Source organism: Natrix helvetica (assembly GCF_964273705.1).
Source record: "Natrix helvetica genome assembly, chromosome: 1".
Lineage (NCBI taxonomy): Eukaryota > Metazoa > Chordata > Lepidosauria > Squamata > Natricidae > Natrix > Natrix helvetica.
This window is the reverse complement of record NC_138548.1, coordinates 141,928,293-141,950,566: the sequence shown is the minus strand read 5'-3', so window position 1 is coordinate 141,950,566 and position 22,274 is coordinate 141,928,293. Positions and strand designations below refer to the sequence as shown.

The 22,274-nt window shown below is 38.8% G+C and overlaps 1 protein-coding gene across 5 annotated transcripts in view; it reads right to left on the bottom strand.

Moving 5' to 3' along the window:
- MGAT5 (alpha-1,6-mannosylglycoprotein 6-beta-N-acetylglucosaminyltransferase) overlaps positions 1 to 22,274 on the bottom strand; it is a 140,051-nt gene that overhangs the window by 25,275 nt on the left and 92,502 nt on the right. For all 5 annotated transcript variants that reach the window (XM_081939016.1, XM_081939013.1, XM_081939012.1 and 2 more), the window contains exons 6-11: positions 13,895 to 13,966; positions 11,222 to 11,389; positions 7,926 to 8,095; positions 6,475 to 6,609; positions 4,414 to 4,547; positions 2,222 to 2,355 (exon numbers count right to left, since the gene is read on the bottom strand). In XM_081939016.1, coding sequence (XP_081795142.1) covers positions 2,222 to 2,355; positions 4,414 to 4,547; positions 6,475 to 6,609; positions 7,926 to 8,095; positions 11,222 to 11,389; positions 13,895 to 13,966 — 813 coding nt within the window. The remainder of the gene's footprint in view (positions 1 to 2,221; positions 2,356 to 4,413; positions 4,548 to 6,474; positions 6,610 to 7,925; positions 8,096 to 11,221; positions 11,390 to 13,894; positions 13,967 to 22,274) is intronic.

Here is a 22,274-nt window from a genome sequence, read left to right as displayed (position 1 = left end):
TGACCTTTCTTGCCATAATTGTTAAGTGAATCACTGCAGTTTGTTAAGTGAATCTGGCTACCCTATTGACTTTGCTTGTCAGGAGGTCACAAAAAGTGATCACATGATCCTGGGACACTAGTCATAAATATGAACCAGTTGCCAAGCACCTGAATTTCGATCACATGATCAGGGGATGCTGCTAAGGTTGTAACTTTGAAAAATGGTCATAAGTCATTTTGTTCAGTGCCGTTGTAACTTTGAACACTCATTAAATGAACTGTTTTAAGTCAAGGACTACCTGTATTCACAAAACAGTGAAATACCCATATTGCTTAGGTGCGTGAGATTTAAAAAAACAATTCTCCAATACTAAACACACAGAACAGCAGTGACTAGATCTGCCTTGTCAATTCTTGATAATTATGATAAACTTCCATTTCCCAAAATTTCTTTTGTTTGTTATCATGTATGCAATTGTTATTATTTCATGCTTTTTATTTCCACTATACTTAAAAATGCCTCTTATAAAATTTCTTTGGTTGACTGAAAGGCTGAAAGGGATTTTTAATTCTTTCTTCAAAGGCAATTTTAACAGAAAAATATAATCCTGAGAAAGATGATAATTGGAAATTCAGTATCAGTAAGTTGTAAAATCATAATGGATTGACAAAGGGATGGATGAAACTTTTCCTTGTATATTTTTAGCTTGTAAGCATGCTATGTTATTTATATGATTTACCTAGAAGCCAATTCTTAAAAAAAAAAAAAAAACCACAAACCAATCAGATCATTCGGTGTTTTCCCCAGAGGAAAGAGGTTTAAAAACTAAGGTACATATTTTTGGAGGAGAAACGGGGACAAGAATTTTAAAGTAATCATAATCCATTCTAAATGTAAGGATATCATTCCAAAGTTCTCTTCACCTTTTGCTTAGAGAGAACTTAACACTCTGTCAGCATTGTGACTTGAGCTGGAATTGGCCAATATGGTAATTGTATGTCCTCAATTGCTCTATAATTATTCTTACAGAGAATAAATCTTACAGAGTAAGTCATATAGGTCTAATGGTTGGTTGAAGATTAAATAAACATTAAAAATAGCAGAATATGGATTAAAATATTTTTCCTCACATTTAATGCAGCAAGATGAGTATAAAGAGAAATTAATTATAGCTCTTAATAACATATTTTCAAAATCTCATAAGGGCATAAGCTCAAGTCTAAATCCATTTATGGCATTACTTTTCAAATCTGCTTCTTTCTTTCTAGAGCAATACTACAGTTTCTGGAAAAAATATTTTCCAAGAAACGTGCGTGCATACCATTTTTCCACAAGTATCAGCTGGATGAAATCTTGTGCAAACATTCTTAGGATGTGTTATAATATAATATGATGTATATAGCTCCCCTCCTATCTTTCATTTCTTTACAAAATTTAAAGCAAGATAATTGATTTAACAGAAGGATGTTTTTACATCAGATACCTAATGTGAAACTTTCCATACTTGCTGAATTGGAAGGAAATGATAGAAACTGAAATACACTACATCTGGAGAATGGGTTAGAAAAGACTATTTTGAATAATTTTAATAAAACCATAATTTTATATGCTTTCCTCTTTGTTACAGAAATAGGGTAGATTGATTTGGGGAAGGAAAAACTAATAATTTAAATACGTTTAGCAATAAAATAATTAAGACTTACTGTAATATATCAACAAAGATTATTTTGTAATTTATTAATTTTAGCAAAATTAACAGATATACTCTATAGAATACTGAGCTGATAAAACTATCTAATATATTTTCCCAAAATGTAATAGGGAAAATTTAGATGACATTTGGGAAGAAACTGCTAAACAGACGGGACACTGATAGATGTGCTAGAGCCAATGATCAGTCTTTACAAACAAAGAAGGAAACAAATAAATAAAAGGAGATATAACTTTTTTCAAAGCATAATGTGACATAGTATCTAAATCTTTTAGATATAAGCAATTGCAAATGTATGGTTTCCCCCTTTTATATATGTATGTACTATATAAACTTACTTATGCATATATTAATAATTTTAAATTCTGTGATTTGGTTTTGGACCATAAGTGAATAAATAAAAAATATTATATATTTTGAGAACCAGTTTGGACATACAGTAAAAGTCTTAAAAAGTATCATCAAATAAAAAGTTTTCAACTTGTGTTATGCTCAACTGAAACAAATTTGCTTAACCTGGCCACTCACCTTCCAGAAGTTATCAACTTTCCCATAAACAAGTGATTGATCCTGCCTTTTAATGACATTGAAGTGTTTGATATCGCTGGAATTCAGATACTGTTCCACAACAAATCCAAGAAAACTGTTATCTGGAGTGTGAGCTGCAAATTTAACAACCAAAGTGTATTAGTGCATCATTCACTTTAACATATGCAAAAAAATTGGACAATTTACAGCCTGTAAATGTCCGGAAGATGCATTGACAAGTTCAAATATGAGTTTGTTTCAACTGTTGAGTTACATTTTCAACAGGAAATATTTGTAATTTTATTTATGATCTTATTTATCTGATTTGTCTCTTATACAATACTATACAATACAATACAATAGCAGAGTTGGAAGGGATCTTGGAGGTCTTCTAGTCCAACCCCCTGCTTAGGCAGGAAACCCTATACCATTTCAGACAAATGGCTATCCAACATCTTCTTAAAGACTTCCAGTGTCTTTATACATAAAGAACTTTTTCTTTCCTGTATAGCATTTATTTTAAAGTCATAAGAAATTAATCGAACATCATCTAATGCTATTTCTTTTGGAAAAGAAAACCAGGACAAAATGTCAAGCTCCTTATTCTAGAAGTTGCACAAAAAAACTTGTTCAAATCCCTTAAAAATGAATGTATTTCCTGGAGCCATAATTAATTCCTCTAAAGTTTCTAACTACTGTGCAATATCAGGAGCAGGAAGAACATCTGAATCCAGCAACAATGCATGAGTTGACTAGGCTGTTAAGAGATACACTGAGCCAAATAATGCCTTGGTAAGGCCACACGTGGAATACTGCATTCAGTTTTGGTTGCCACAATGTAAAAAAGATGTGGAGATTCTAGAAAGAGTGCAGAGAAGAGCAACAAAGATGATTACGGGACTGGAGGCTAAAACATATGAAGAACAATTGCAGGAACTGGGTATGTCTAGTCTGATGAAAAGAAGGACTAGGAGAGACATAATAGCAGTGTTCTGATATCTCAGGGGCTGTCAGAAAGAAGAGGGAGTCAAACTATTCTCCAAAGCACCTGAGGGTAGAACAAGAAGCAATGGGTGGAAACTAATCAAGGAGAGAAGCAACTTAGAACAGAGGAGAAATTTCCTGACAGTCAGAACTGACAGTTAGTTCTAAGAACAATTAATTAATGGAACAACTTGCCTCCAGAAGTTGTGAATGCTCCAACACTGGAAGTCTTTAAGAAGATGTTGGATAACCGTATGTCTGAAATGGTATAGGGTTTCCTGTCTAAGCGGGGGTTAGACTAGAAGACCTCCAAGGTCCCTTCCAACTCTGTTATTCTATTATATTTTAAATCAAACTTGCTTTTTATTTCTGCAAATATTTTAGAAACAAACTCTTTAGACTGAGCTAGTTATTATGGGAGACCCCCTTTTATTTTAAAAACATATTTCTCTTACTTTTACAATACCTGGGATTATCCTATTACATAAGCTTTTCAAGTGAAAGGTTGAAATTATGTTTGCCACTGGGGTTCACATTAAAGTAAACCATGAGAGGTTGGGAAGGGTGTAAACCTTAAGATGCTCTCTAGATGAACTCACAACAATTAGCAATGTGGCAAAACAAAGGAAGCATCATGAAGTTAAATCTATTTTCCACCCCTCAAAAGGGACATTTCATAGATCTGCTGGTGTAATATCATATTATCCAAGAATCAAAGACATCTTTCCCAAGTGCATATTTTAAATAATTAAAAAAAATAGTCTTCCTTATCCAAAAGTCGATTAAGTGCATTATTTCCCCAAGCAATAACAGCTATTTTAAGCAAGAAATTACTAGCTGGGGCAAAATTCCAACTAGAGGCAAAGGTATCCTAGTGGCGCAGTGGTTAAAGTGCAGTGTTGCAGGTTAACTCTGCCCACTGCCAGGAGTTCGACTCTGATGGGGCTCAAGGTTGACTCAGCTTTCCATCCTTCCAAAGTCGGTAAAATGGGGAGCCAGATTGTTGGGGGCAACATGCAAATAATGCTGACTTTATAAATCAGTCAGAAATGTAAAGCACTATGGAGCAGTATATAAATCTAAGTGATATTGCTACTGTTAATAATTTAATTATTGGCTTAATTTTGAAGACAGCATGAAAAATCCTCCTAAGACAAGCACGAATCCTGAGTGACATTGAATTAATTTTATGGACAAGACTAACTTACGAAACATTGTATAAAACTGCTGTGGATTAAGGTTCCACTTCCCCCATGGTGTTTTGTGGCCTTTAGACTGGGCGTAGTGAGCATGATTAAACTCTGGTTCGGTCCCAAAGGAATCTAGCACCCGTAACATGCACCTGGAATGGAAAACAAAGCATAATCCCAGCAGAATATATTATAAACTGTATATTATAAAAACGAAGCACAATGTAATTTGTGTTGGCTCAAGGCGGAAAAGTGCTGTGCAGAACAGCAAGGTGCTTGCACAAAATTGCAGGCACCTGTGTTCTCTTAACCCCCTTCTCCATTTGTTCCTTTTCCCCAGCATCAGCCTAGCAGAGTTGCCAATAAAGGTGCAACCTTGACACAGGTGTGGGAAGAGAGATGTGTTTTGGAGCTCTGCAGTCACCAGCAGAGTATAGTAGCCGGAAGGTATTTTTTTCCTCAGGAGGAATGGATGGTCCAAAAGAGAGGAAAACAAGTGCAGGTAGTCCTTGACTTATGACAACTGAACCCAAAATATTCACTACTAAGTAAAGACAGTTGTTAGGTGAGTTTTGCTCTCTTTTATGACTTTTCTTGCCACAGTTGTTAAAGTGCATCACTGCAGTTCTTAAGTTAGCAGCATGGTTGTTAAGAGAATCTGGCTTCCCCATTGATTTGTCAGATGGTTGCAAAAGGTGATCACATGATCCCAGGACACTGCAACCATCATAAATACATGCCAGGTAGCCAAGCATCTGAATTTTGATCATGTGCTAATGGGGATGCTGCAACAGTCATAGGTGTGGGAAATGGTCATAAGTCTCTGGTTACTTATAAGCTTTTTAAATCTGTAAAATAAATTTAATGACAACAGTCGAAGGCAAAAGATGATATAGAAAGTGTTTTATAGCTGCTCCTAGATCTGGGTTAAGTTAAAATAAAATCTAATTTTAAACACGGTTTTAAACATTTTGTTGTTTTTTCTCATTTAATGGTTATTTGGAATACAGACCACAGAAGGTATAATAAAATAATGCATGGACTTTATATGAAGTATAACATTTATATCCAACATCTGAACAATTTAGCTGTTGGAGAATATAGAGTTCTCCAGCCCTATGGCCTTCAGTGAGATAGAACTCCAATTTACAAAATTTTCAGTTATACTGGCTGGGAATTTTAGAATTTGTGGACTCAACATTCCCAATGAATGCTTAGTTAAACAAGATTGTTTTCATCCAATTTGAGAATAAGATAAATGAGGAATCAGATAAACAGGTATTAACTTGTGGTGCTTTATACTTTAAAAACCTCTGTCCACTACTTTTAATAAAAATATTTTAAGCAGTAGACGTAGTTTCCACCTGAGTATCTCTAATGGAAGCAGCTTACAATTTCACAGAATAAAGCCATCTGTGCAGCTGAATGTTCAAATCAAAGGGACGCCTATGTGTGCAAACAGCTGCTCATCCATAAAGATTCCTTTGTCTAAGCTTAGCAAATATACATCAAGTGCTAAGCCAGGTATGTAATAGAGGCTTTCTTTGTCTGTTCTGTCTCAAAATGCTCTGGGTGAAAGCTGCTTGTGAACAGAGAGAAAATGTCAGGATCAAGAGTTAAGTATGGAAAGAAATAAGAAGTTACAGTGAGTACAAATAGGTAGTCCTCGACTTACAAGCACAACTGAGCTCAAAATTTCTGTTTGCTAAGTGAGGCAGGTGTGAGCTTTGCCCCATTTTATGACCTTTCTTGCCACAGTTTTTATGTGGCTCACTGCAGTTGTTAACTTAGTAACACGATTGTTAAGTGAGTCTGGCTTCCCCATTGACTTTGCTTGTCAGAATGTTGCAAAAGGCGATCACATGACCCCAGGACACTGCAACCGTCATAAATACATGCCAGTTGCCAAGCTCCTGAATTTTGATCTCGTGACCATGGGGATCTTGCAATGGTTGTAAGTGTGAAAAACACTCATAAGTCACTTCTTTCAGTGCTGTTGTGACTTTGTTCACTAAATAAATGGTTGTAGGTTCAGGACTACCTATAAAGAGAATTGTTTTGTAAAGGATGAATACTTACTGATAATGAACCCAGGATGGCCCAAGAGTTTTCTTAAACTGAGTGAGTCCCACAATGTCGATATAAATAAGCTCCACCACTTTATCCCCCTGTGTAGGACACCCAGATCTGTTACCAACTACCTTCTTCATAATCCTAGCCAAAAAGAAGAAGAGGAGGAAAAAGAGGAGGAAGAAAAAGAGTAAAACACATTTTAAGGAAAATTCTTTTTACGGACAGAACATCTATCCATCCATCCATCCATCCATCCGTCCGTCCGTCCGTCCGTCCGTCCGTCCGTCTCTGTCTCTCTTTTGTAAATAACTCAAGGTGGTAAATACACAATGTGCAGTACTCTTATTTTCACCACAACCCTGTGAGATGAGTGGAGTTGAGAGAAAGGAACTAGTCCAAAGTCAATCAGCCGGCTTCCATGCCTTAGGCAGGATTAAAACTCATAATCTCCTGGCTTCTAGCCTGCTGCCTTACCCACTACACCAAATTTCTTGTTATACAAGAATGTCAACAGGTGTATAATTTTTCAAGTCAACGGTGCAGATACTTGCTTTCATTACTCTTTCTATATAATCAAAGGCAGGACAGATTTTAGTGACAGCTACAGTCTTGCTTGTTTTATAGGAAAGCAACATATAATGACTTTCAGGTTTGTTCTAATAGAGTGTGAATACTCTACAGTTCTGTGGCCTTATCAGTAATAGTCATTGATTTGTTGTTATTCAGTGGTTAAGTCGCGTTTGATTCTTCCATGGACCACAGCGTGACAGACTCCCGTCTTCCACTGTCTCCCAGAGTTTGCCCCAGTTCAAGTTCATTGTGTAAATGACACTATCTAATGTGGCTTCCCCTTTTCCTTTTACCTACAACAATAGTCATTGATGTGACATAACAAAGTTCTTCTATTAAATAGCCTCTGCTGTGAAACTGGGCAATGCAAGAAAATCTGCAGTTCTCAAGGCCTTTCCAATGCAATATTCTAAATCATTAAATTTAGAAATTATAGCTCTTATGCAATAAGGCTGTCAAAATAGATCAAAATCATAGTAAAAGAAGTATTTTCATACAAATTACAGTCAATTTATCCATAACAAGTTTCTTATTAAGAAATAAAGTTTCATTTAAGAAAGAAAGGCAACAAATTAAGCCCATTTAGTTTTTCTGCAGATGTCTAGCACACCTGTAACGATAGGGAATAAAGCTGCATAGCCTAGTATTCATTTACTCAAAACTCAAATGATCTAGTATACATTTACTCAAAACTCAGGAGGAAGCAACCACAAAGTATACTATCTGTTTCACGATGCATGTATTTAACTTATGAAAATAATTTTTATCACTGTTTAGGGGATTTATCATTTTCATTTCTCCCTTCTCAAAATTATAGGCTGTACAATGAATACTTTGGGAAGAATCGTTTTGCTGCTTCACTTTTAAAGTGGATTATAACTCCTTACTCCTTGAGTTCTGCCAGGGAAGCCGAAATTCTTATGTCATGGCCCAATAAATAGAGAGAGGTAATTAAATCACTCCACTGGACTAGTTCCCCAAGTGGGCCACCACTGAAGGCATTTTCTGCAATCTTGAATCCAGATTCTTTTGTGAGGAGTCCCAGATGAACAAGGACCTGCAAAAGGAAGACACAATGAGGAACAATTTTGGCACCATTTGTTGAAAATTTCTAGCATGAATTTCCTTTAATATGCATAAGCATAATTTAATGACTCTATCCTAGACTTTTGGTTAGTGATAAACCCATATATATATATTTCTTCATTTCTACTATAGGTAGTCCTCAATCATTCATCAAGTGACTGTTTAAAGTTACAATGGCACTGCAAAAACTGACCATTTTTCACACAACTATTGCAGTGTTCTCTACCTTAACAACTGAAGTGATTCACTTAGTAACCATTGACAAAAAAAGGTTGTAAAATGGGACAAATTCCAGAACAGCTGTCTTGCTTAGTAACAGATTTTGGGGTCAATTGTGGTTGTAAGTCCAGGACTACTTGTACTCAAGGACTAACTGTCATGTTTTATAAGTTGGTTTTCCTTATTATTTTTCATCTTAAACATCACCGTGTGAGGTAACATAGATTGTCACAGGATTTAATTTTCTAAGTTTTCCCAAATGTTGTTCTACAACAATGTTGGCTGAAAACATTGAAAACTATAGCTCCATATTTATGAATGTACATATCAGTCCTGGGATTCAAAATGTTTTACTACTGTTTCTGTGGGCGTGGCTTGGTAGGGTGTGGCATGGCATGGCTTGGTGGGCATGGCAGGGAAGGATACTGTAAAATCTCCATTCCTTCCTTGCTCCAAGGGAAGGTTACTGCAAAATCCCCATTTCCTCCCAATCAGCTGGGACTCAGGAGGCAGAGAATAGATGGGGGTGGGCCAGTGAGAGGTGGTATTTGCTGGTTCTCCGAACTACTCAAAATTTCCACTATTGGTTCTCCAGAACTGGTCAGAACCTTCTCAAATATGTTTGATCTTTGGAGATTGCCTGGACACGTCCCTTTTTTTAGGAAGTTTTTTTAAAGAACTGATTTGCTATTGCCTCCTTTCTTGATCTGAAAGAAAATGACTGGCGCAGAATTGGCTGGCTCTGTGCCCAAGGCAGGGCTAGAACTCATAGTCTTCTAGTTTCTAACCTGATGCCTTAACTACTATATTAAACTGGAACTCTTAAATAATATAAAAATGTAAATAATATCATGATATAAATTAGACAGTAGTCCAATCATCTGCATACTTCACCCTTCATAAAACCACAAAAATAGGATCATCCATGTTTTAGTTTTTCACACCCATTCAATCCTTGTACCTCTATTAAATAATTATTTTTGGCAGTATTAATAAATAAATAAGATGCTTCTTATTTATTCTTCATATTTCTAAGTATATAGAGTTCCACAGTGGGAAAGCTTTAGCCACAAATATATTTTCTTCAAATCAGTTCTTTCCGCTCCTCAAAGTGGTTTATTCTCTATTGACCCAAACTGGACAGGCAGTCTTTAATTGAAGCTAGTGATCTCATGGAAACTTAAATCCTATGGCCTGTAAAACGTAAGTAAGCTTTACCAGCACCTTTAATTGCATCCAGAAATAAATTGGTAACCGATTTAGTTTCTGCAGTACAGGCATTACAAGTGAGCATTTCAACACTGTCAGTACACAAACTGCTACATTCTGTACCAGCTACAGTTTGTGGGTGGTTTTCAAAGTTAGTTCCATGTTGAGAAAATTGCAATAATCCACATACGTGGACACATACAGACAAAACCACCAGGAAAATTCAGAGCTATAATTAACAAGCAAGCCCATAACTCACTGGGTCTTAATCTCAGTGATATTTCCTCACCTAAACAATGGAACAGAATGGCAGCATGTGAGCAAAAAAAGCAGTGAGAATGGGAGCAACTTCCAATTTCCTGCCAGCTTCCCTATTGAGTTTGCCTGTGGAAAGCTGGCAGGGAACATCAGAAACCTTCCTTCCTTCCCTCCCTCTCTTCTGGCATGGATCAAAAAAGGTATGTGGTATCAGTTAGGAAAGGTGTATATGAGAGGAACCACATCGGTTGGGGTAGACACATGGAGATGCTGCAGAGGTCAGGAGCACAAAAGCTGCCATGTGAGTTGGGGAGGTCTGCAGGGGGCAGCATGGTTTGGGTGCATTAGACTGCAAGACAGATGTCACATGGGAGAGTGCATAGGATGTAGCTGTGTGGTTATATATGGGTGCCCGAAAAGGGCCAAATAACTCAGGGAAAGCTCCTGGTGTGTGTTTGTGTGTGTGACATGAGTTGGGTGCCCAAGTCTGGAAGGCAACATGGTGGTGCTAAGATGCCATGTGACTTAAGGAGGGTGTGCAGGAAGCAACACGGTTTAGGAAGGGTGTTTGTGTGGGAGGGGGGAACAGGGAGCATAAGAGGTGCAGCTTGGGTCAGAAAAGTTGCATAGGAGGTAGCTGGGGTCAAAGAGGGCACAGAGTGGGCTGAGAAGGGTATCTTGTGGATCCTCAGTGTTCCTTCCTCCTCCCCTTTGCTTCCTTTCTAAGCAAGCAGGTAAACAGCTGCTGGGAAAGAAAGCAAGGATTGTGCAAGTGTCCATCTTAAAAGTATCAGGAAATGGTGAATGTGAGGGTCACATGACCGTAGTGTGAAGGTATCACTGAAGTAGCAACAGCTCCTCAGAACTGAAGCAGCAACTACTTTCTCAAATTTCAGTCCCTTGGGTGTAATGGGTTTTTATTTTTTGTAAGTTAGTCCACCTGCGGTATCTGTATGGACAAAGTTATGCTGCATGCAGCATTTTGCCTAATTCGCAGGCTGCAAAGTATCAAACAGACATAAGAATTTCAGCACTATCTTCCAAATCAGGGGTTCCCAACTGGGGGTGTGAGACGATATTCCAGGGGGTGTGAAAACTTGGGTTTAGAAGTTTCAAAATTATAGTGTATATGCATAATTATATGCATAAAATTATTTACTTTTCTAAGGGGTGCGAGAATATATCAGAAGCGTTCTAGCGACGCGGGGTATAGAAAATATTGGGAATCCCTGATCTAGATAGACCATGGGCTGTGGCACTGAGTTATTGTCAAGAAAACTACGTAGACCTGTCCATCTCATTAACAGAACTAGAGCTCCACTCAAGGGGGCTTTCCCTTTTAGGTATATGAAGTTGCAATGTGCTTTTCAAGTTTAAACAATATAAAATATTTTTTATGTAGTAAACTCACTTTTTTTCGTTTTCTCTTTTCCAAGTTTTGCTTTTCAGCAAGTGATTTTATTGCTTCTATCCAAGTGTCAGCCATCCTTTTTATTCGCAGCACCATCCACCGGAATTCTTCGTGTCTTGACATCATTTTATACAGCAAATCAAAATTGGTTCTGATTTCAGCTTTCAACTAAATAATACATTTAAAAAATCAATGGTAATGCAAAATCAAAATTTCTCTGTGTGTTTGTGTAAGCGAGAGGTTGTAGTTTCATTTTCATTAAATTTAAGGAACATACGTTTGACTGGAAGTTCTCCAGCTGAACAGATGTGTGTGTGGGGGGGGGGGGAGTTTTCAAGAGCCTCACATGAACCCTGTCTGACAAACCAATTCTGAGACCCTTTTTGAGTCAGAACCTCCCTGGAGGGGTGGCGAAGAAGGGGCAGCGTCTCATCAGACCCAGGGGGAGACAACAGGTCCCCCGCAGGTTGGAGATTTTCCCTCTGAATCAGAGTTGGGGCGGCAGCATGGCAACATAAGAACCTGGCTTTCAGCCAAAGCAACTGAACAGGAGTGTGAGGATGATATGAAAGATCGGTAAGAAAATTCATTTAACCCACAGTCATAAATCCAAACTTGGAAAAGGCAAAGAATCTTGAGAGCACAAATAATATTAATAGACAGATCTGAATTTTGGCAAAAGGAAAGAAAGAAAGGAAAAATGGAAGGTTGAAACACAAGTCCCCCAAAAAGCCATTTGTTTGAAAGAATTTGGACAGAAAGGGAGAAAGCAGTGAAGCAACAAACCCACTCAAATATAAACTCTAAATTTGGTTTTGGATTTGAAATAGAAACCAACATTCCGAAGGATTTACTTCACCCAAATTTCTTCCAACTAATATATCTTAAGCAACTCCAATTAATGAGAGATGGAATGCAACAAGGGAAAAAGTTCAAGAAAAAAGCACTATTTTCTTACTGACAACTGATAACCTAATCTTGCCTGTGCGGGAAGTTTTAATTAACCAACTGCCATAAATCAGAACTTGGAAAAGCAGGAGCGAAGAGAAACATACCCAAGTTTGGCTGTATGCAACTTTGTTCCAATTAATATATTTTGAGCAACTATAACCAACGAGAGGTGGAAAGTAGCAAGGGAAAAAAATAATAACAAAATCAAGAACTGGGAAAATACGAAGTTTTTCTTCTTTTTTTCTGCAAAAGATCAATATGGCTCCAGCTTCTCTTCCATTTTCACATTAGTTGAATTAGCTAAATTTAAGGTGGACCAGAACTTTGAAATAAGTTCTGTATAACTAACTGCAATTTTGGAACTGGACATTAAGGAAGAACAAAAGATCAAGATGGTTCCTGTCGCTCTTTTCCACAGCAGATGAATTAGATAAATTTAAGGTGGACCAGAACTCTGAAATAAGAACTGTATAATTAACTGTAATTTTGGAACTGGACATTATGGAAAGCTGGGAATTTGAAGAACTATGTGAAATTATAAAAATATGCATACACTATTAAAATCAAGCCTAAATAGAATTCTGAACTCAGAGAAACAGGTATTTAAAGAAGAAGAGAAGGAAGAAGGGCGGAGAGATAATGAAGGAGTAGAAACGGTTGGAAATAAAAAGCAGACAAAAAACTCCATTGGATTTGGGAATAGTATAGGAAGAATTGAAAAGGGGGGATGTGTCCCAACAAAAGGAAATAAAAAGCAGACAAAAGAGGTTTCGGAAGTTGTCAGTGGCATAAGGAAATTTGAAGAAGGAGGTTACGCCCCTATAGAGGGAAATATAAAAGATTTCTCTTACATATATTCTTTTATATTTGGGGAATATATTTGGCTTGGGAAAAATTGAAGAGGGTGGACGTGTCAAAACAAAGAAAAGGGAGAAGGCAGGAATAGAGAAGTGGGACAAAAGACTTACTAGGAAAAAATCAGACAGCTAGAAATTGTTATATGGGAAAATATAAAGCTGAGATAAGACGTTTACTCCTAAATGTGACAATAAAAATGAGTTGCTAATTGATTGAATATGTTAATGGAAAGATAAATAAAGGTTAAAATATGGAATATGGACAAATATGAAACTGATAAGGAGAGATTGTGAAGCAGAGGTTTGTGATTCACTTTTATACATGATAATTAAACTGAGTTGCTAATTGATTGAATATGACAATAGAAGGACAATTATACAAAGATATACAAGATATTTCTGAAATCTAGCAATGGCACTTGGGGATCCTTGAAAAATTCCGATTTATCATATTTGGCTCCCTTACTTATCAAAATTCTGGTAAAGATATGTTACATCCAAACACAGCTCACTGACTACTGCCAAATAAAGATTCTGAACTTAAATCTCAAATACCTTTTGCAAATTCAATAAATCCAGTCATTACAAATTGAGCCATGTGCATAAATATTTGCTGAGTGGTTTAATTTTTAATTTATTTTTCTCAAAACTTATTTCCAACATACTGGTATTTTCCATAGTAATAAGGGGGCGAAAGGGGGGGGGATAATAGGGCAAGCCATTATCAGAATATCAGATGATGCAGTTGGACTAATTCTCTGTGTTACTCTCTATACTTTATTTTTCTTAGTGGAAACATTGAGAAATCTATTTTATAAAAACTAAAACAATTCCAAAGCCAATTTTAAATTGGAGTAAGGTTTACCGTTGTCTTCTGATCCATTTCTTCATTGGGATTTTTTGCTCTCCAGGGTAAACGAGGACACCAATTTTCAACCTGCAAAAGTGTTAGGTTAAGCTTCAGAATCCAATAAAATGACCAACTGTGTACTTTGCTGATGTAATTCCATCCTCATTTAATAGCACACATAACAACCCTAAAGTTCAGCAGGTGACAAAAATGTTTTAGCAAGTTAGCAAAAAGAGCAAAGAAGTTCAAAAGATACAGGAAATAGCTTCACTTCTAAAGGTTTCTGTCCTTCAATAAATTGGTTACCTTTTATTAGGAGGTCATATCAGTAACATAAAAACAATAGTTCTCAAGATCTGGAAATACTATCAGAATATTCACTTAGCCTGGAAGACAGAACAGACCCCAGATTAGCTGCTCTTTAAATATTTTTTGTGGGGGAGGGATGCTCTAAATTCCCAGGCAGAATATCCAATAGCACCAAATTGGGGAGGTTCATTCCAGGCCACTACAAATTTTAGAAATGAAGATATGATACTCATCACATGATGCATCATAGATAGTTAAATTTTTGCTTGGCAGGCCAAACTGGAGCCAATTAAGCATATAAGAACCCAGGAAATTCTAATAAGGAATTGTATTGAAGAGAGCAAGGAAGTCCTTATGAAATAATTCCAGTAACTTGCATGCATCCAATACAAGATTTATAAAAAGTGACAGCAACGTTCCATTTTCCCATTCTTTATTGTTGCCTGAATTGTGCATAAGGCTGACTGCTCCCCTATTTTGGGGAGGGCGGCCTGGTTTCAATCTTTGTCATGTTACAATAACAGCAAGATGTGATATTGGGTTAACTTCTTTGAGCATGTGAGAACTCACCCTCATGCAGTTTCTATTGCTTTGGGGATGAGTATTGAAATTCAAAAACTAGTTGCTGGCTTTCAGTTATCAAATAATGTCTAAAATGCTATCCACAAGATGAAACTACACACCAAGGCCTAAGGACTTCCAAATATACATTGTTTACCATGCAGTAAGAAATCATTAGAAGATAATCTAATTCCTGATAGATAGAACAACAAACATACTACTTGGGAATAAATGTCATATTTAAACAATGCTTCTGTTCACTATCAATGTTCACCTTCTCAGTATACACATGCTGGAGGAAGAGACATACAGAGTTTTTGGGCTATGTGGAAAAAGACCATTCAAAACATGGTTCAGAACTTGAAAGGATCATTGCTGTGATATTAAACATTGTACTTCCTTCCATTCAATTATTTCAATATTTGGGTTTGCTTTCACTCATACCTGACTTCAAAAGAAAAAGAGAAAAAGCTACATATAAGAGGAAGAATTGTGTGTGTGAGAGAATAATGAATATTCATTCTTCCTTTGGCCCTTTGAGTCTTTAAAAGGCCTTGTGCAAAAATTATTTCAGCTTATTTCAATATCAATTGCCATGCAGACCAATATTAACACAATGCATTTCTTTATTGGAGTGCTTATTCCTAGAAAAAAAATTAAAGTAATTTCCTTTGGTCCTTTCATCCTGATATTTAAAAAATCCAGAAAATAACACATTCAAACTTAAAAGCTAGAGAAGTAGGTGATTACCAGTATATATGCTGAAAATGGATAAACCAATCTGGAAATAAAATACAGGGGTGGCAATGCTGAAATGGAAGGTATGTAACCACCCATGAATGCTTATAAAGTAAAAGAAAGTTTTTTTTAAAAAAAGTCACTCCAGATTACAGTAAAAAAGTCACTCCAGATTAAATGAAGGGTTATTTTACATTCACATACTTTTTACTTCTGGGGTGGGTTGTTTTTTTAAAAAGTTCTTCTCATCAAGCATACCCTTGGATTGAGCAGTGTCCACACTGGAAATGTTTCCACAAAGATTGAATGAAGGAAAATGTTCTTATGTGTAAAAAAAAAATGATAGCCAAAATATTTTGGAGACGTAGTCCACAAGCATCAGAACATTGAGAAACATTTGGGAGAGGGGCAGAGATACTGATCTGGTAACTTGGAACAAAGTCAGTATTAAAAATACTCATATAACATTATTTTATGACTAGAATCCAATCCTGCATATTTTATTAGAATTAATTAATCATCAGTATTTCCACAATTTAAAAAAATAGAACAAAAAATAAAGTATATTCTGAAATGGGCAATTGTTCATCAATTGTATCAGTGAGTTTGCTTTTGAATTGTTCCAATTTAAATGATTAATCCTGAAGAAAGAATCTTCATATATTAAAATATTATAATGGCACTTATTTGCACAGATGCATCTCCTTGAACCATACGCAACTTTTTTCTGATGTATATAAACTGCATGTACAACCATCATACCAGATCATTATGCAGCTCTTCTATGTCTTAGAGGAGGGGTGTGAAACTGGTGGCTTATGGCCCAGATGCGTCATATGCAGGCCATGCCCACCCCAGCTCCGCGAAGGGGAAAAACATCACGGTATGTCTCGTGATGCACGAGTTTGATACCTGTGTCTTGGTAAAACTAAGTAGGCACAGCACCAGTGCAGAAAAGAGTTATAGTCAAGCTAATGTTACAATTAAATATGTTTTCAATATTTTAAATGAAAAGCTACAGTGTGGCACCCCTATCTTCGGAAGATTTCCACCAGTGATGAAGTTGAAAATAAAATAATATTTTTTTTTCCCAATTAGATTTCCCTTAATATATCTACCCTGTTTCCCAAAGTAAGACCTCCCCAGATAATAAGCCCAAAGGGGCTTTTGAGCACACAGGTTAAAATAAGCCCTCCCCAAAAATATTTAACCGCATGCACAGCCAGTCCCCACCATTTCCTCTGGTTCTTGCTGCGCAAACAAGAAGAGGTGAGGAGGTGAAGTCAGAAGAGGGGAAAGAGGGGGAACATACCCCACACAACCTTACCTAATGGCTGTTCCCGCAACCCTAGCCACTGTGCCTCTTCTGTCACGCTAATGGCCGCCACAAAAAGAACGGCAGGCCCAGTGACATGCCTTACCTACCACCATTTACTCCTATAGCTGAGCGGTGCTTTGATTGAAAAGCATCCAGCTGACAAGCAGCTGTGTTGCGCTGCCACAGCAGCAGCCATGAGGTGACCATGCTCCCGCCTCCTGCACCTCAAAAATAATAAGACCTCCCCGAAAATAAGGTCAAGCACTTATTTTCGGGGAAACACGGTAACTTCTTACTATAAAAATTTCTACTTGCATTTGTTTCTAATTCTCCCAAACTACTTTAGACGTAGCCACAACAGTTAGCATTCAGCTTTCAGCCATATCAGAAACAGTTAATTCTCCACCACTGTCCATTTTAACAAACAATCCTATAAAAACGTAGATTCCAAGTGACTTTCATTAGCAAGACTAATTCATATAACCACATTGTTGTAACGGATACAAAAATTTCCTTTCATGCTTGCAATCTCTAATACTTAAGTTTTCATCTATAGATGCTTAGCATAAACCGCAACATGAAGGGTAGGATTAATTATGTATGCCAAATAACTTGTGATCAATATCCTGATGGCGCTTCTTTGTTTCCCATAGCAGAAGTTCAAATCTTTTGCCAGGTGACCCAGTACCTTTGAACAATATAGAAATGTATGAGCCCTTTGTAATTCAAGAGTTGACTTTTAGCCAGAACATCAGTCATCTAATATTCTAGCTAGTACTGTAGATTTCAGAAAGAAAGAAAAATAGGCAGCCTTTCAAAATTATTAGTTCTCATTCATAACCACACTAGCAGTAAAGCACAAAGCTTTGCTAAAAGAAAAAAAGAAAAAACCTGAATTCTACAAGAAAGGGGCTTATAAAAAATTATGCCCAATGGGATTAAATGCCCCACATACATACATATATCTAAGCCTTACTGAAAATAACATGAATTTTACAAAGCTGAAGTATGAAATGGCAAAGTTAGGCCCATACTTCCTAATGGATGGATGGGAATATACTACTAAAACATTCATTCATCTATTAAAATATTGTAGTACAAATAAATATGTACTGTCTTCCTGCAAAAACTGTATCTTGGAAGGGTATCTACATATTTTTAAAATTCCAAATAAGCCCAGTAGATCAACAGCATATTACCAGAAGATAGCTACTGAACAGATAAAGTAATACTTAATATGGGTTTTATAATGGATCTGTGAAATTAATGCAGGCATTATTAGTCACTTAGAACCATATTTGTACACGGCAATGTGAAAAACATGATGCATCATTTTATCATGCTTGGTGCATTTGTAAAAAAGCTTGAAAATTCTGGGTTTAAATACATACAGCAATACAAAGAATTTTAAAGATTAACTTTTATTGCTGGGATTAATGGACAGACAACTGTAAATTATGGAAAATTGTAACTTCTGTAAATTGTAAATATTCACAATAAAAAACATAAGGGATCCACTTCTTTATATCTTTTTCCTTTTCCTCTTTCTTTTCCTCTTTATTTATTTCTTATTTACTTATAACTTTTATTTTTCTTTACATTTGTATTTATTCTGTTAAAGACTTCTTTAATAAAAATTAATTTGGAAAAGAACCGTATCCATACATAGCATTGAACTAGGTTTCCAGCATTTTTATGAACTTAATCTATCTGATAGAATAGCTACCATCCAATAAAAGATACAAAAGAACAAATGCAACATAACTGATTACAATTTAATTAGTCCTTTCTTTCCAATCGCTAATTAGTTTTAGTCTATCAGAGCGTATGGCAAAGTAGGCTACATGTCAAACAAGTAATGGTTTCTAACACTAGCTAATTTTTTGGCCATTGCTGTTATTATCTGTTACAACTGTTAATGTGCCAATTACCAAATTTCTCAATGTGGACTATCAACCTATTAAAATAAAAAAAAACCAAACAATAAAACACCACATATTATAAAACATAAAATGATTATCCTATATTGGTTGTCTATTTAAATCTAAATATATCGGTAAAAATTACAAAAATACCCAGTTAAGAATGCCTGGCATGGCCCCAAAATCACATTAATATGGGCACTATTTATGACATTCTACAGCAAATACAGATAGTCCTCAACTTACAACCACAATTGAGCCAAAATGTTTGTTGCAAGCATAAGTTATTTTTGCTCCATGTTCTATGACCTTTCTTGCCAGAGTTGTTAAATAAATCATTTAATCACATTTCTTTTGAAGGTATTTTGGTGAACAAGGTTTATTGTATCCTCTATAATATGCTTATGTAGGCTGTCTGTAAAAAGATATTGACAACAAGATTTACAATTACATGCCAGGAATACGTGTTGATGAGGGAGATATTAACAAGCTAACTTCTTATCTACTGAAGGCTGACACAAAACGTACAAAAATAAAGTAACTAAACAGCTACACACATAGACGTTGCACACACTATTCTGTGTCATCTACAATCAAGGCTGATAAATTATCAGGAGATAAAAACTATGAAACAAACAAGTGTTTATTCAGCATAATACAATATCAAATTATTGTATTATTTGATACAATAATCAATAAGTTTGCATTTTAAAAAATCAAGATACAAAGGTACTTGATCACATTAGAGTTATTTAATAAATAACGGAAAACGCAAGAGAGTTTCACACAGACATTCATTTTTTGCCTTTTCAATTATATTAAGACTTTTTCCTCTGTAGACAACAAATCATAGACCCGTGATGGTGAACCTATGGCACGCGTGCCGGAAGTGGCACGCAGAGCCATTTCTCCTGGCACGCGGAGCCATCACCAGTTGCTCTTCCGGGTTCGGGCGCAGCATCCAGCTGGTCTTTACGTGCATTGGCATGCCAGAAAACAGAAGAGGAGCCGCCCGGTGCGCATGCGCACGCCAGGAAAATGACCTTGTTTTCAGTGTGCACATGCGCACGCAAAAAACACCAACAGGAAGAGCAAGGGCCGCGCGTGCCAAAAGACGGGGAGAGGGGATCCCGGCCGTCGCTTAGTAGAGCAGAGCTGTGGTCGGGGTTTCCCTCCCTCCCTGCCCGAGTGGGCTTCTTGCGTGGCCCTCGCCCTCCAGCCCATGGCTCATCTGCAGTCCGAAGGGCTTGGCCGGCTCGGGCACTTCAGAAAAGCAGCGGCAGCGGCAGCCACAAGGGGAAGGGCAGGAGCGGCCAGCCGGTCCCTGCAGCCACTCCCACACCAGCCAGAAGTGGCACTGTGATAGCTGCCAGGGCTTCCCTCCCTCCCACCTAAGTGGGCTTCTTGCACAGCTCCAGGCTGTGCCTCTGATGAGGATCCGCGGTCCGGAGTGCTGCCGCTTCCAGCGGGATATATTCTTCCAGGCCCTTGGTGGCATCTTTATGCGGTTAGCTCGCCTCCCCACCAGCAGCTCCTCCGCCAGCATCCCGGCTGGAAGCAGCAGTGCAACAGTTGCCATTACCAGGGGTGAAGGGGTGGCAGTGGCGAGAACAGGTGACCACCACCCCTTCCTCCCTTCCCCAACAGCGGCTGTTGCACTTTTGCTTCCAGCCGGGATGCTGGCAGAGGAGCTGCTGGTGGGGGGGCGAGCTAACTGCAAAAAGACGCCGCCAAGAGCCTGGCAGAATATATGCCGCTGGAAGCAGCAGCTCTCCGGACCGTGGATCCTCATCAGAGCCGCAGGCTGTAGCCGTGCAAGAAGTCTGCTTGGGTGGGGAGGGAGGGAAGCCCTTGGCCGCCCGTCCTCGCCACCGCCACCCCTTCAGCCCTGGTACTGGGACGCCTTGGCAGCGCTCACCTCGCGCGGCAGCAAAGTGTGTGTGTGCATGTGTGTAAAGGGGGTCTGGCTGGGACCGATCAGCTGAGAGGCTGGCAAAGAAGCGGCGCTCAGAGGAAGAAGGCAGAGATCTACATGGGGCTCCCCTTGAGATTCACCCGAAGGCTCCAGTTGGTTCAGAATGCAGCTGCGCGGACAATTATGGGGAGTACTCCCATGTAACACCACTTCTGCGCGAGCTGCACTGGCTGCCTGTGGCTTTTCGAGTGCGTTTCAAGGTGTTGATTGTCATCTTCAAAGCGCTTCATGGCTCAGGACCTAGTTATTTGCGAGATCGCATTCTACCCCATACATCCCTACGACCAATCCGCTCACACAGGGAGGGTCTCCTCCGGGTACCCTCCGCTAGACAATGCGGGCGGGCGGTGCCCAGGAGTAGGGCCTTCTCTGTGATGGGCCCAACCCTCTGGAACGAACTCCCCCCTGATATTAGAACTACTGTTGATCTCCGCTCCTTCCGTAAGAAACTCAAGACCCACCTGTTCCGACTAGCCGGCCTGGCCTAATTGTAATCACAAGTACAATCTATTACTGACCTTCCTGGATGGCTTTTTTAGTATTGTAAATTTTGGGGTTTTAATTTGGTTTTAGATCGTTTTTAACTAGAAATGAGTTCGGGCATTATACAGACCGTATGTTTATGTTGGTTGTCTAATGTTTTGTTGTTCCTGCTTTGTTGTTTTATATGTACTGTCTGTACACCGCCCCGAGTCCCTGCGGGGAGAGGGGGGCGGTATATAAATTTAATAAAACTCAAACTCAAACTCAGAGATGCTGGCTGGCATTCGCTTCCCTTACTTTTCGCCGCCGCTGCCCCGGCAGGAAGGAGCATTACCACCCACTCCCTGCTGGTTGCAGCCCAGGCCCCGCATGCCCTGCTTAGCTGAAAGTGGCGAGGGAGCAAGCCGCGATGAGCAGGAAGGGAAATGAGCACCAGCCACACACACACACCCCACTTGTTGCCGTGCAAGGTGAGCGCTGCTGGGGAGAAATCAGGGGGAGAGGGGGGAGAAGACCATCCCTAGCAGAAGATTGTTTTCTTCTCCCCCTCCCAGATTTCTCCCCAGCAGCTCTGGTCTTGCGCGGCAACAAGCGGTATGTGTGTGTGTGTGTGTGTAATGGGCTGGATGGGACCGATCACCTGAGAGGCTGGCAAAGAAGTCTTCCCCACTGCCGCGAACAGGCAGGGATAGTGGCCAGCGCTCATTTCCCTTCCTGCTCATCGCGACTTGCTCCCTCGCCACTTTCAGCTAAGCAAGGCAGGCAGGGCCTGGGCTGCAACCAGCAGGGAGGGGGTGGTAATGCTCCGTCCTGCCGGGGCGGCGGCGGCAAAAAGTAAGGGAAGCGAATGCCAGCCAGCATCTCTGCCTTCTTCCTCCGAGCGCCGCTTCTTTGCCAGCCTCTCAGCTGATCGGTCCCAGCCAGACCCCATTACACAAATGCACACGCACACTTTGCGGCCGCGTGAGGCGAGCGCTGCCAGGGAGAGATCAGGGGGAGGCGAGGGGGGGAGAAGGCATCCCTAGCAGAAGTTTGTGTTCTTCTCCCCCTCCTGCTGATTTCTCCCCGGCAGCGCTAGTCTGGCGCCGG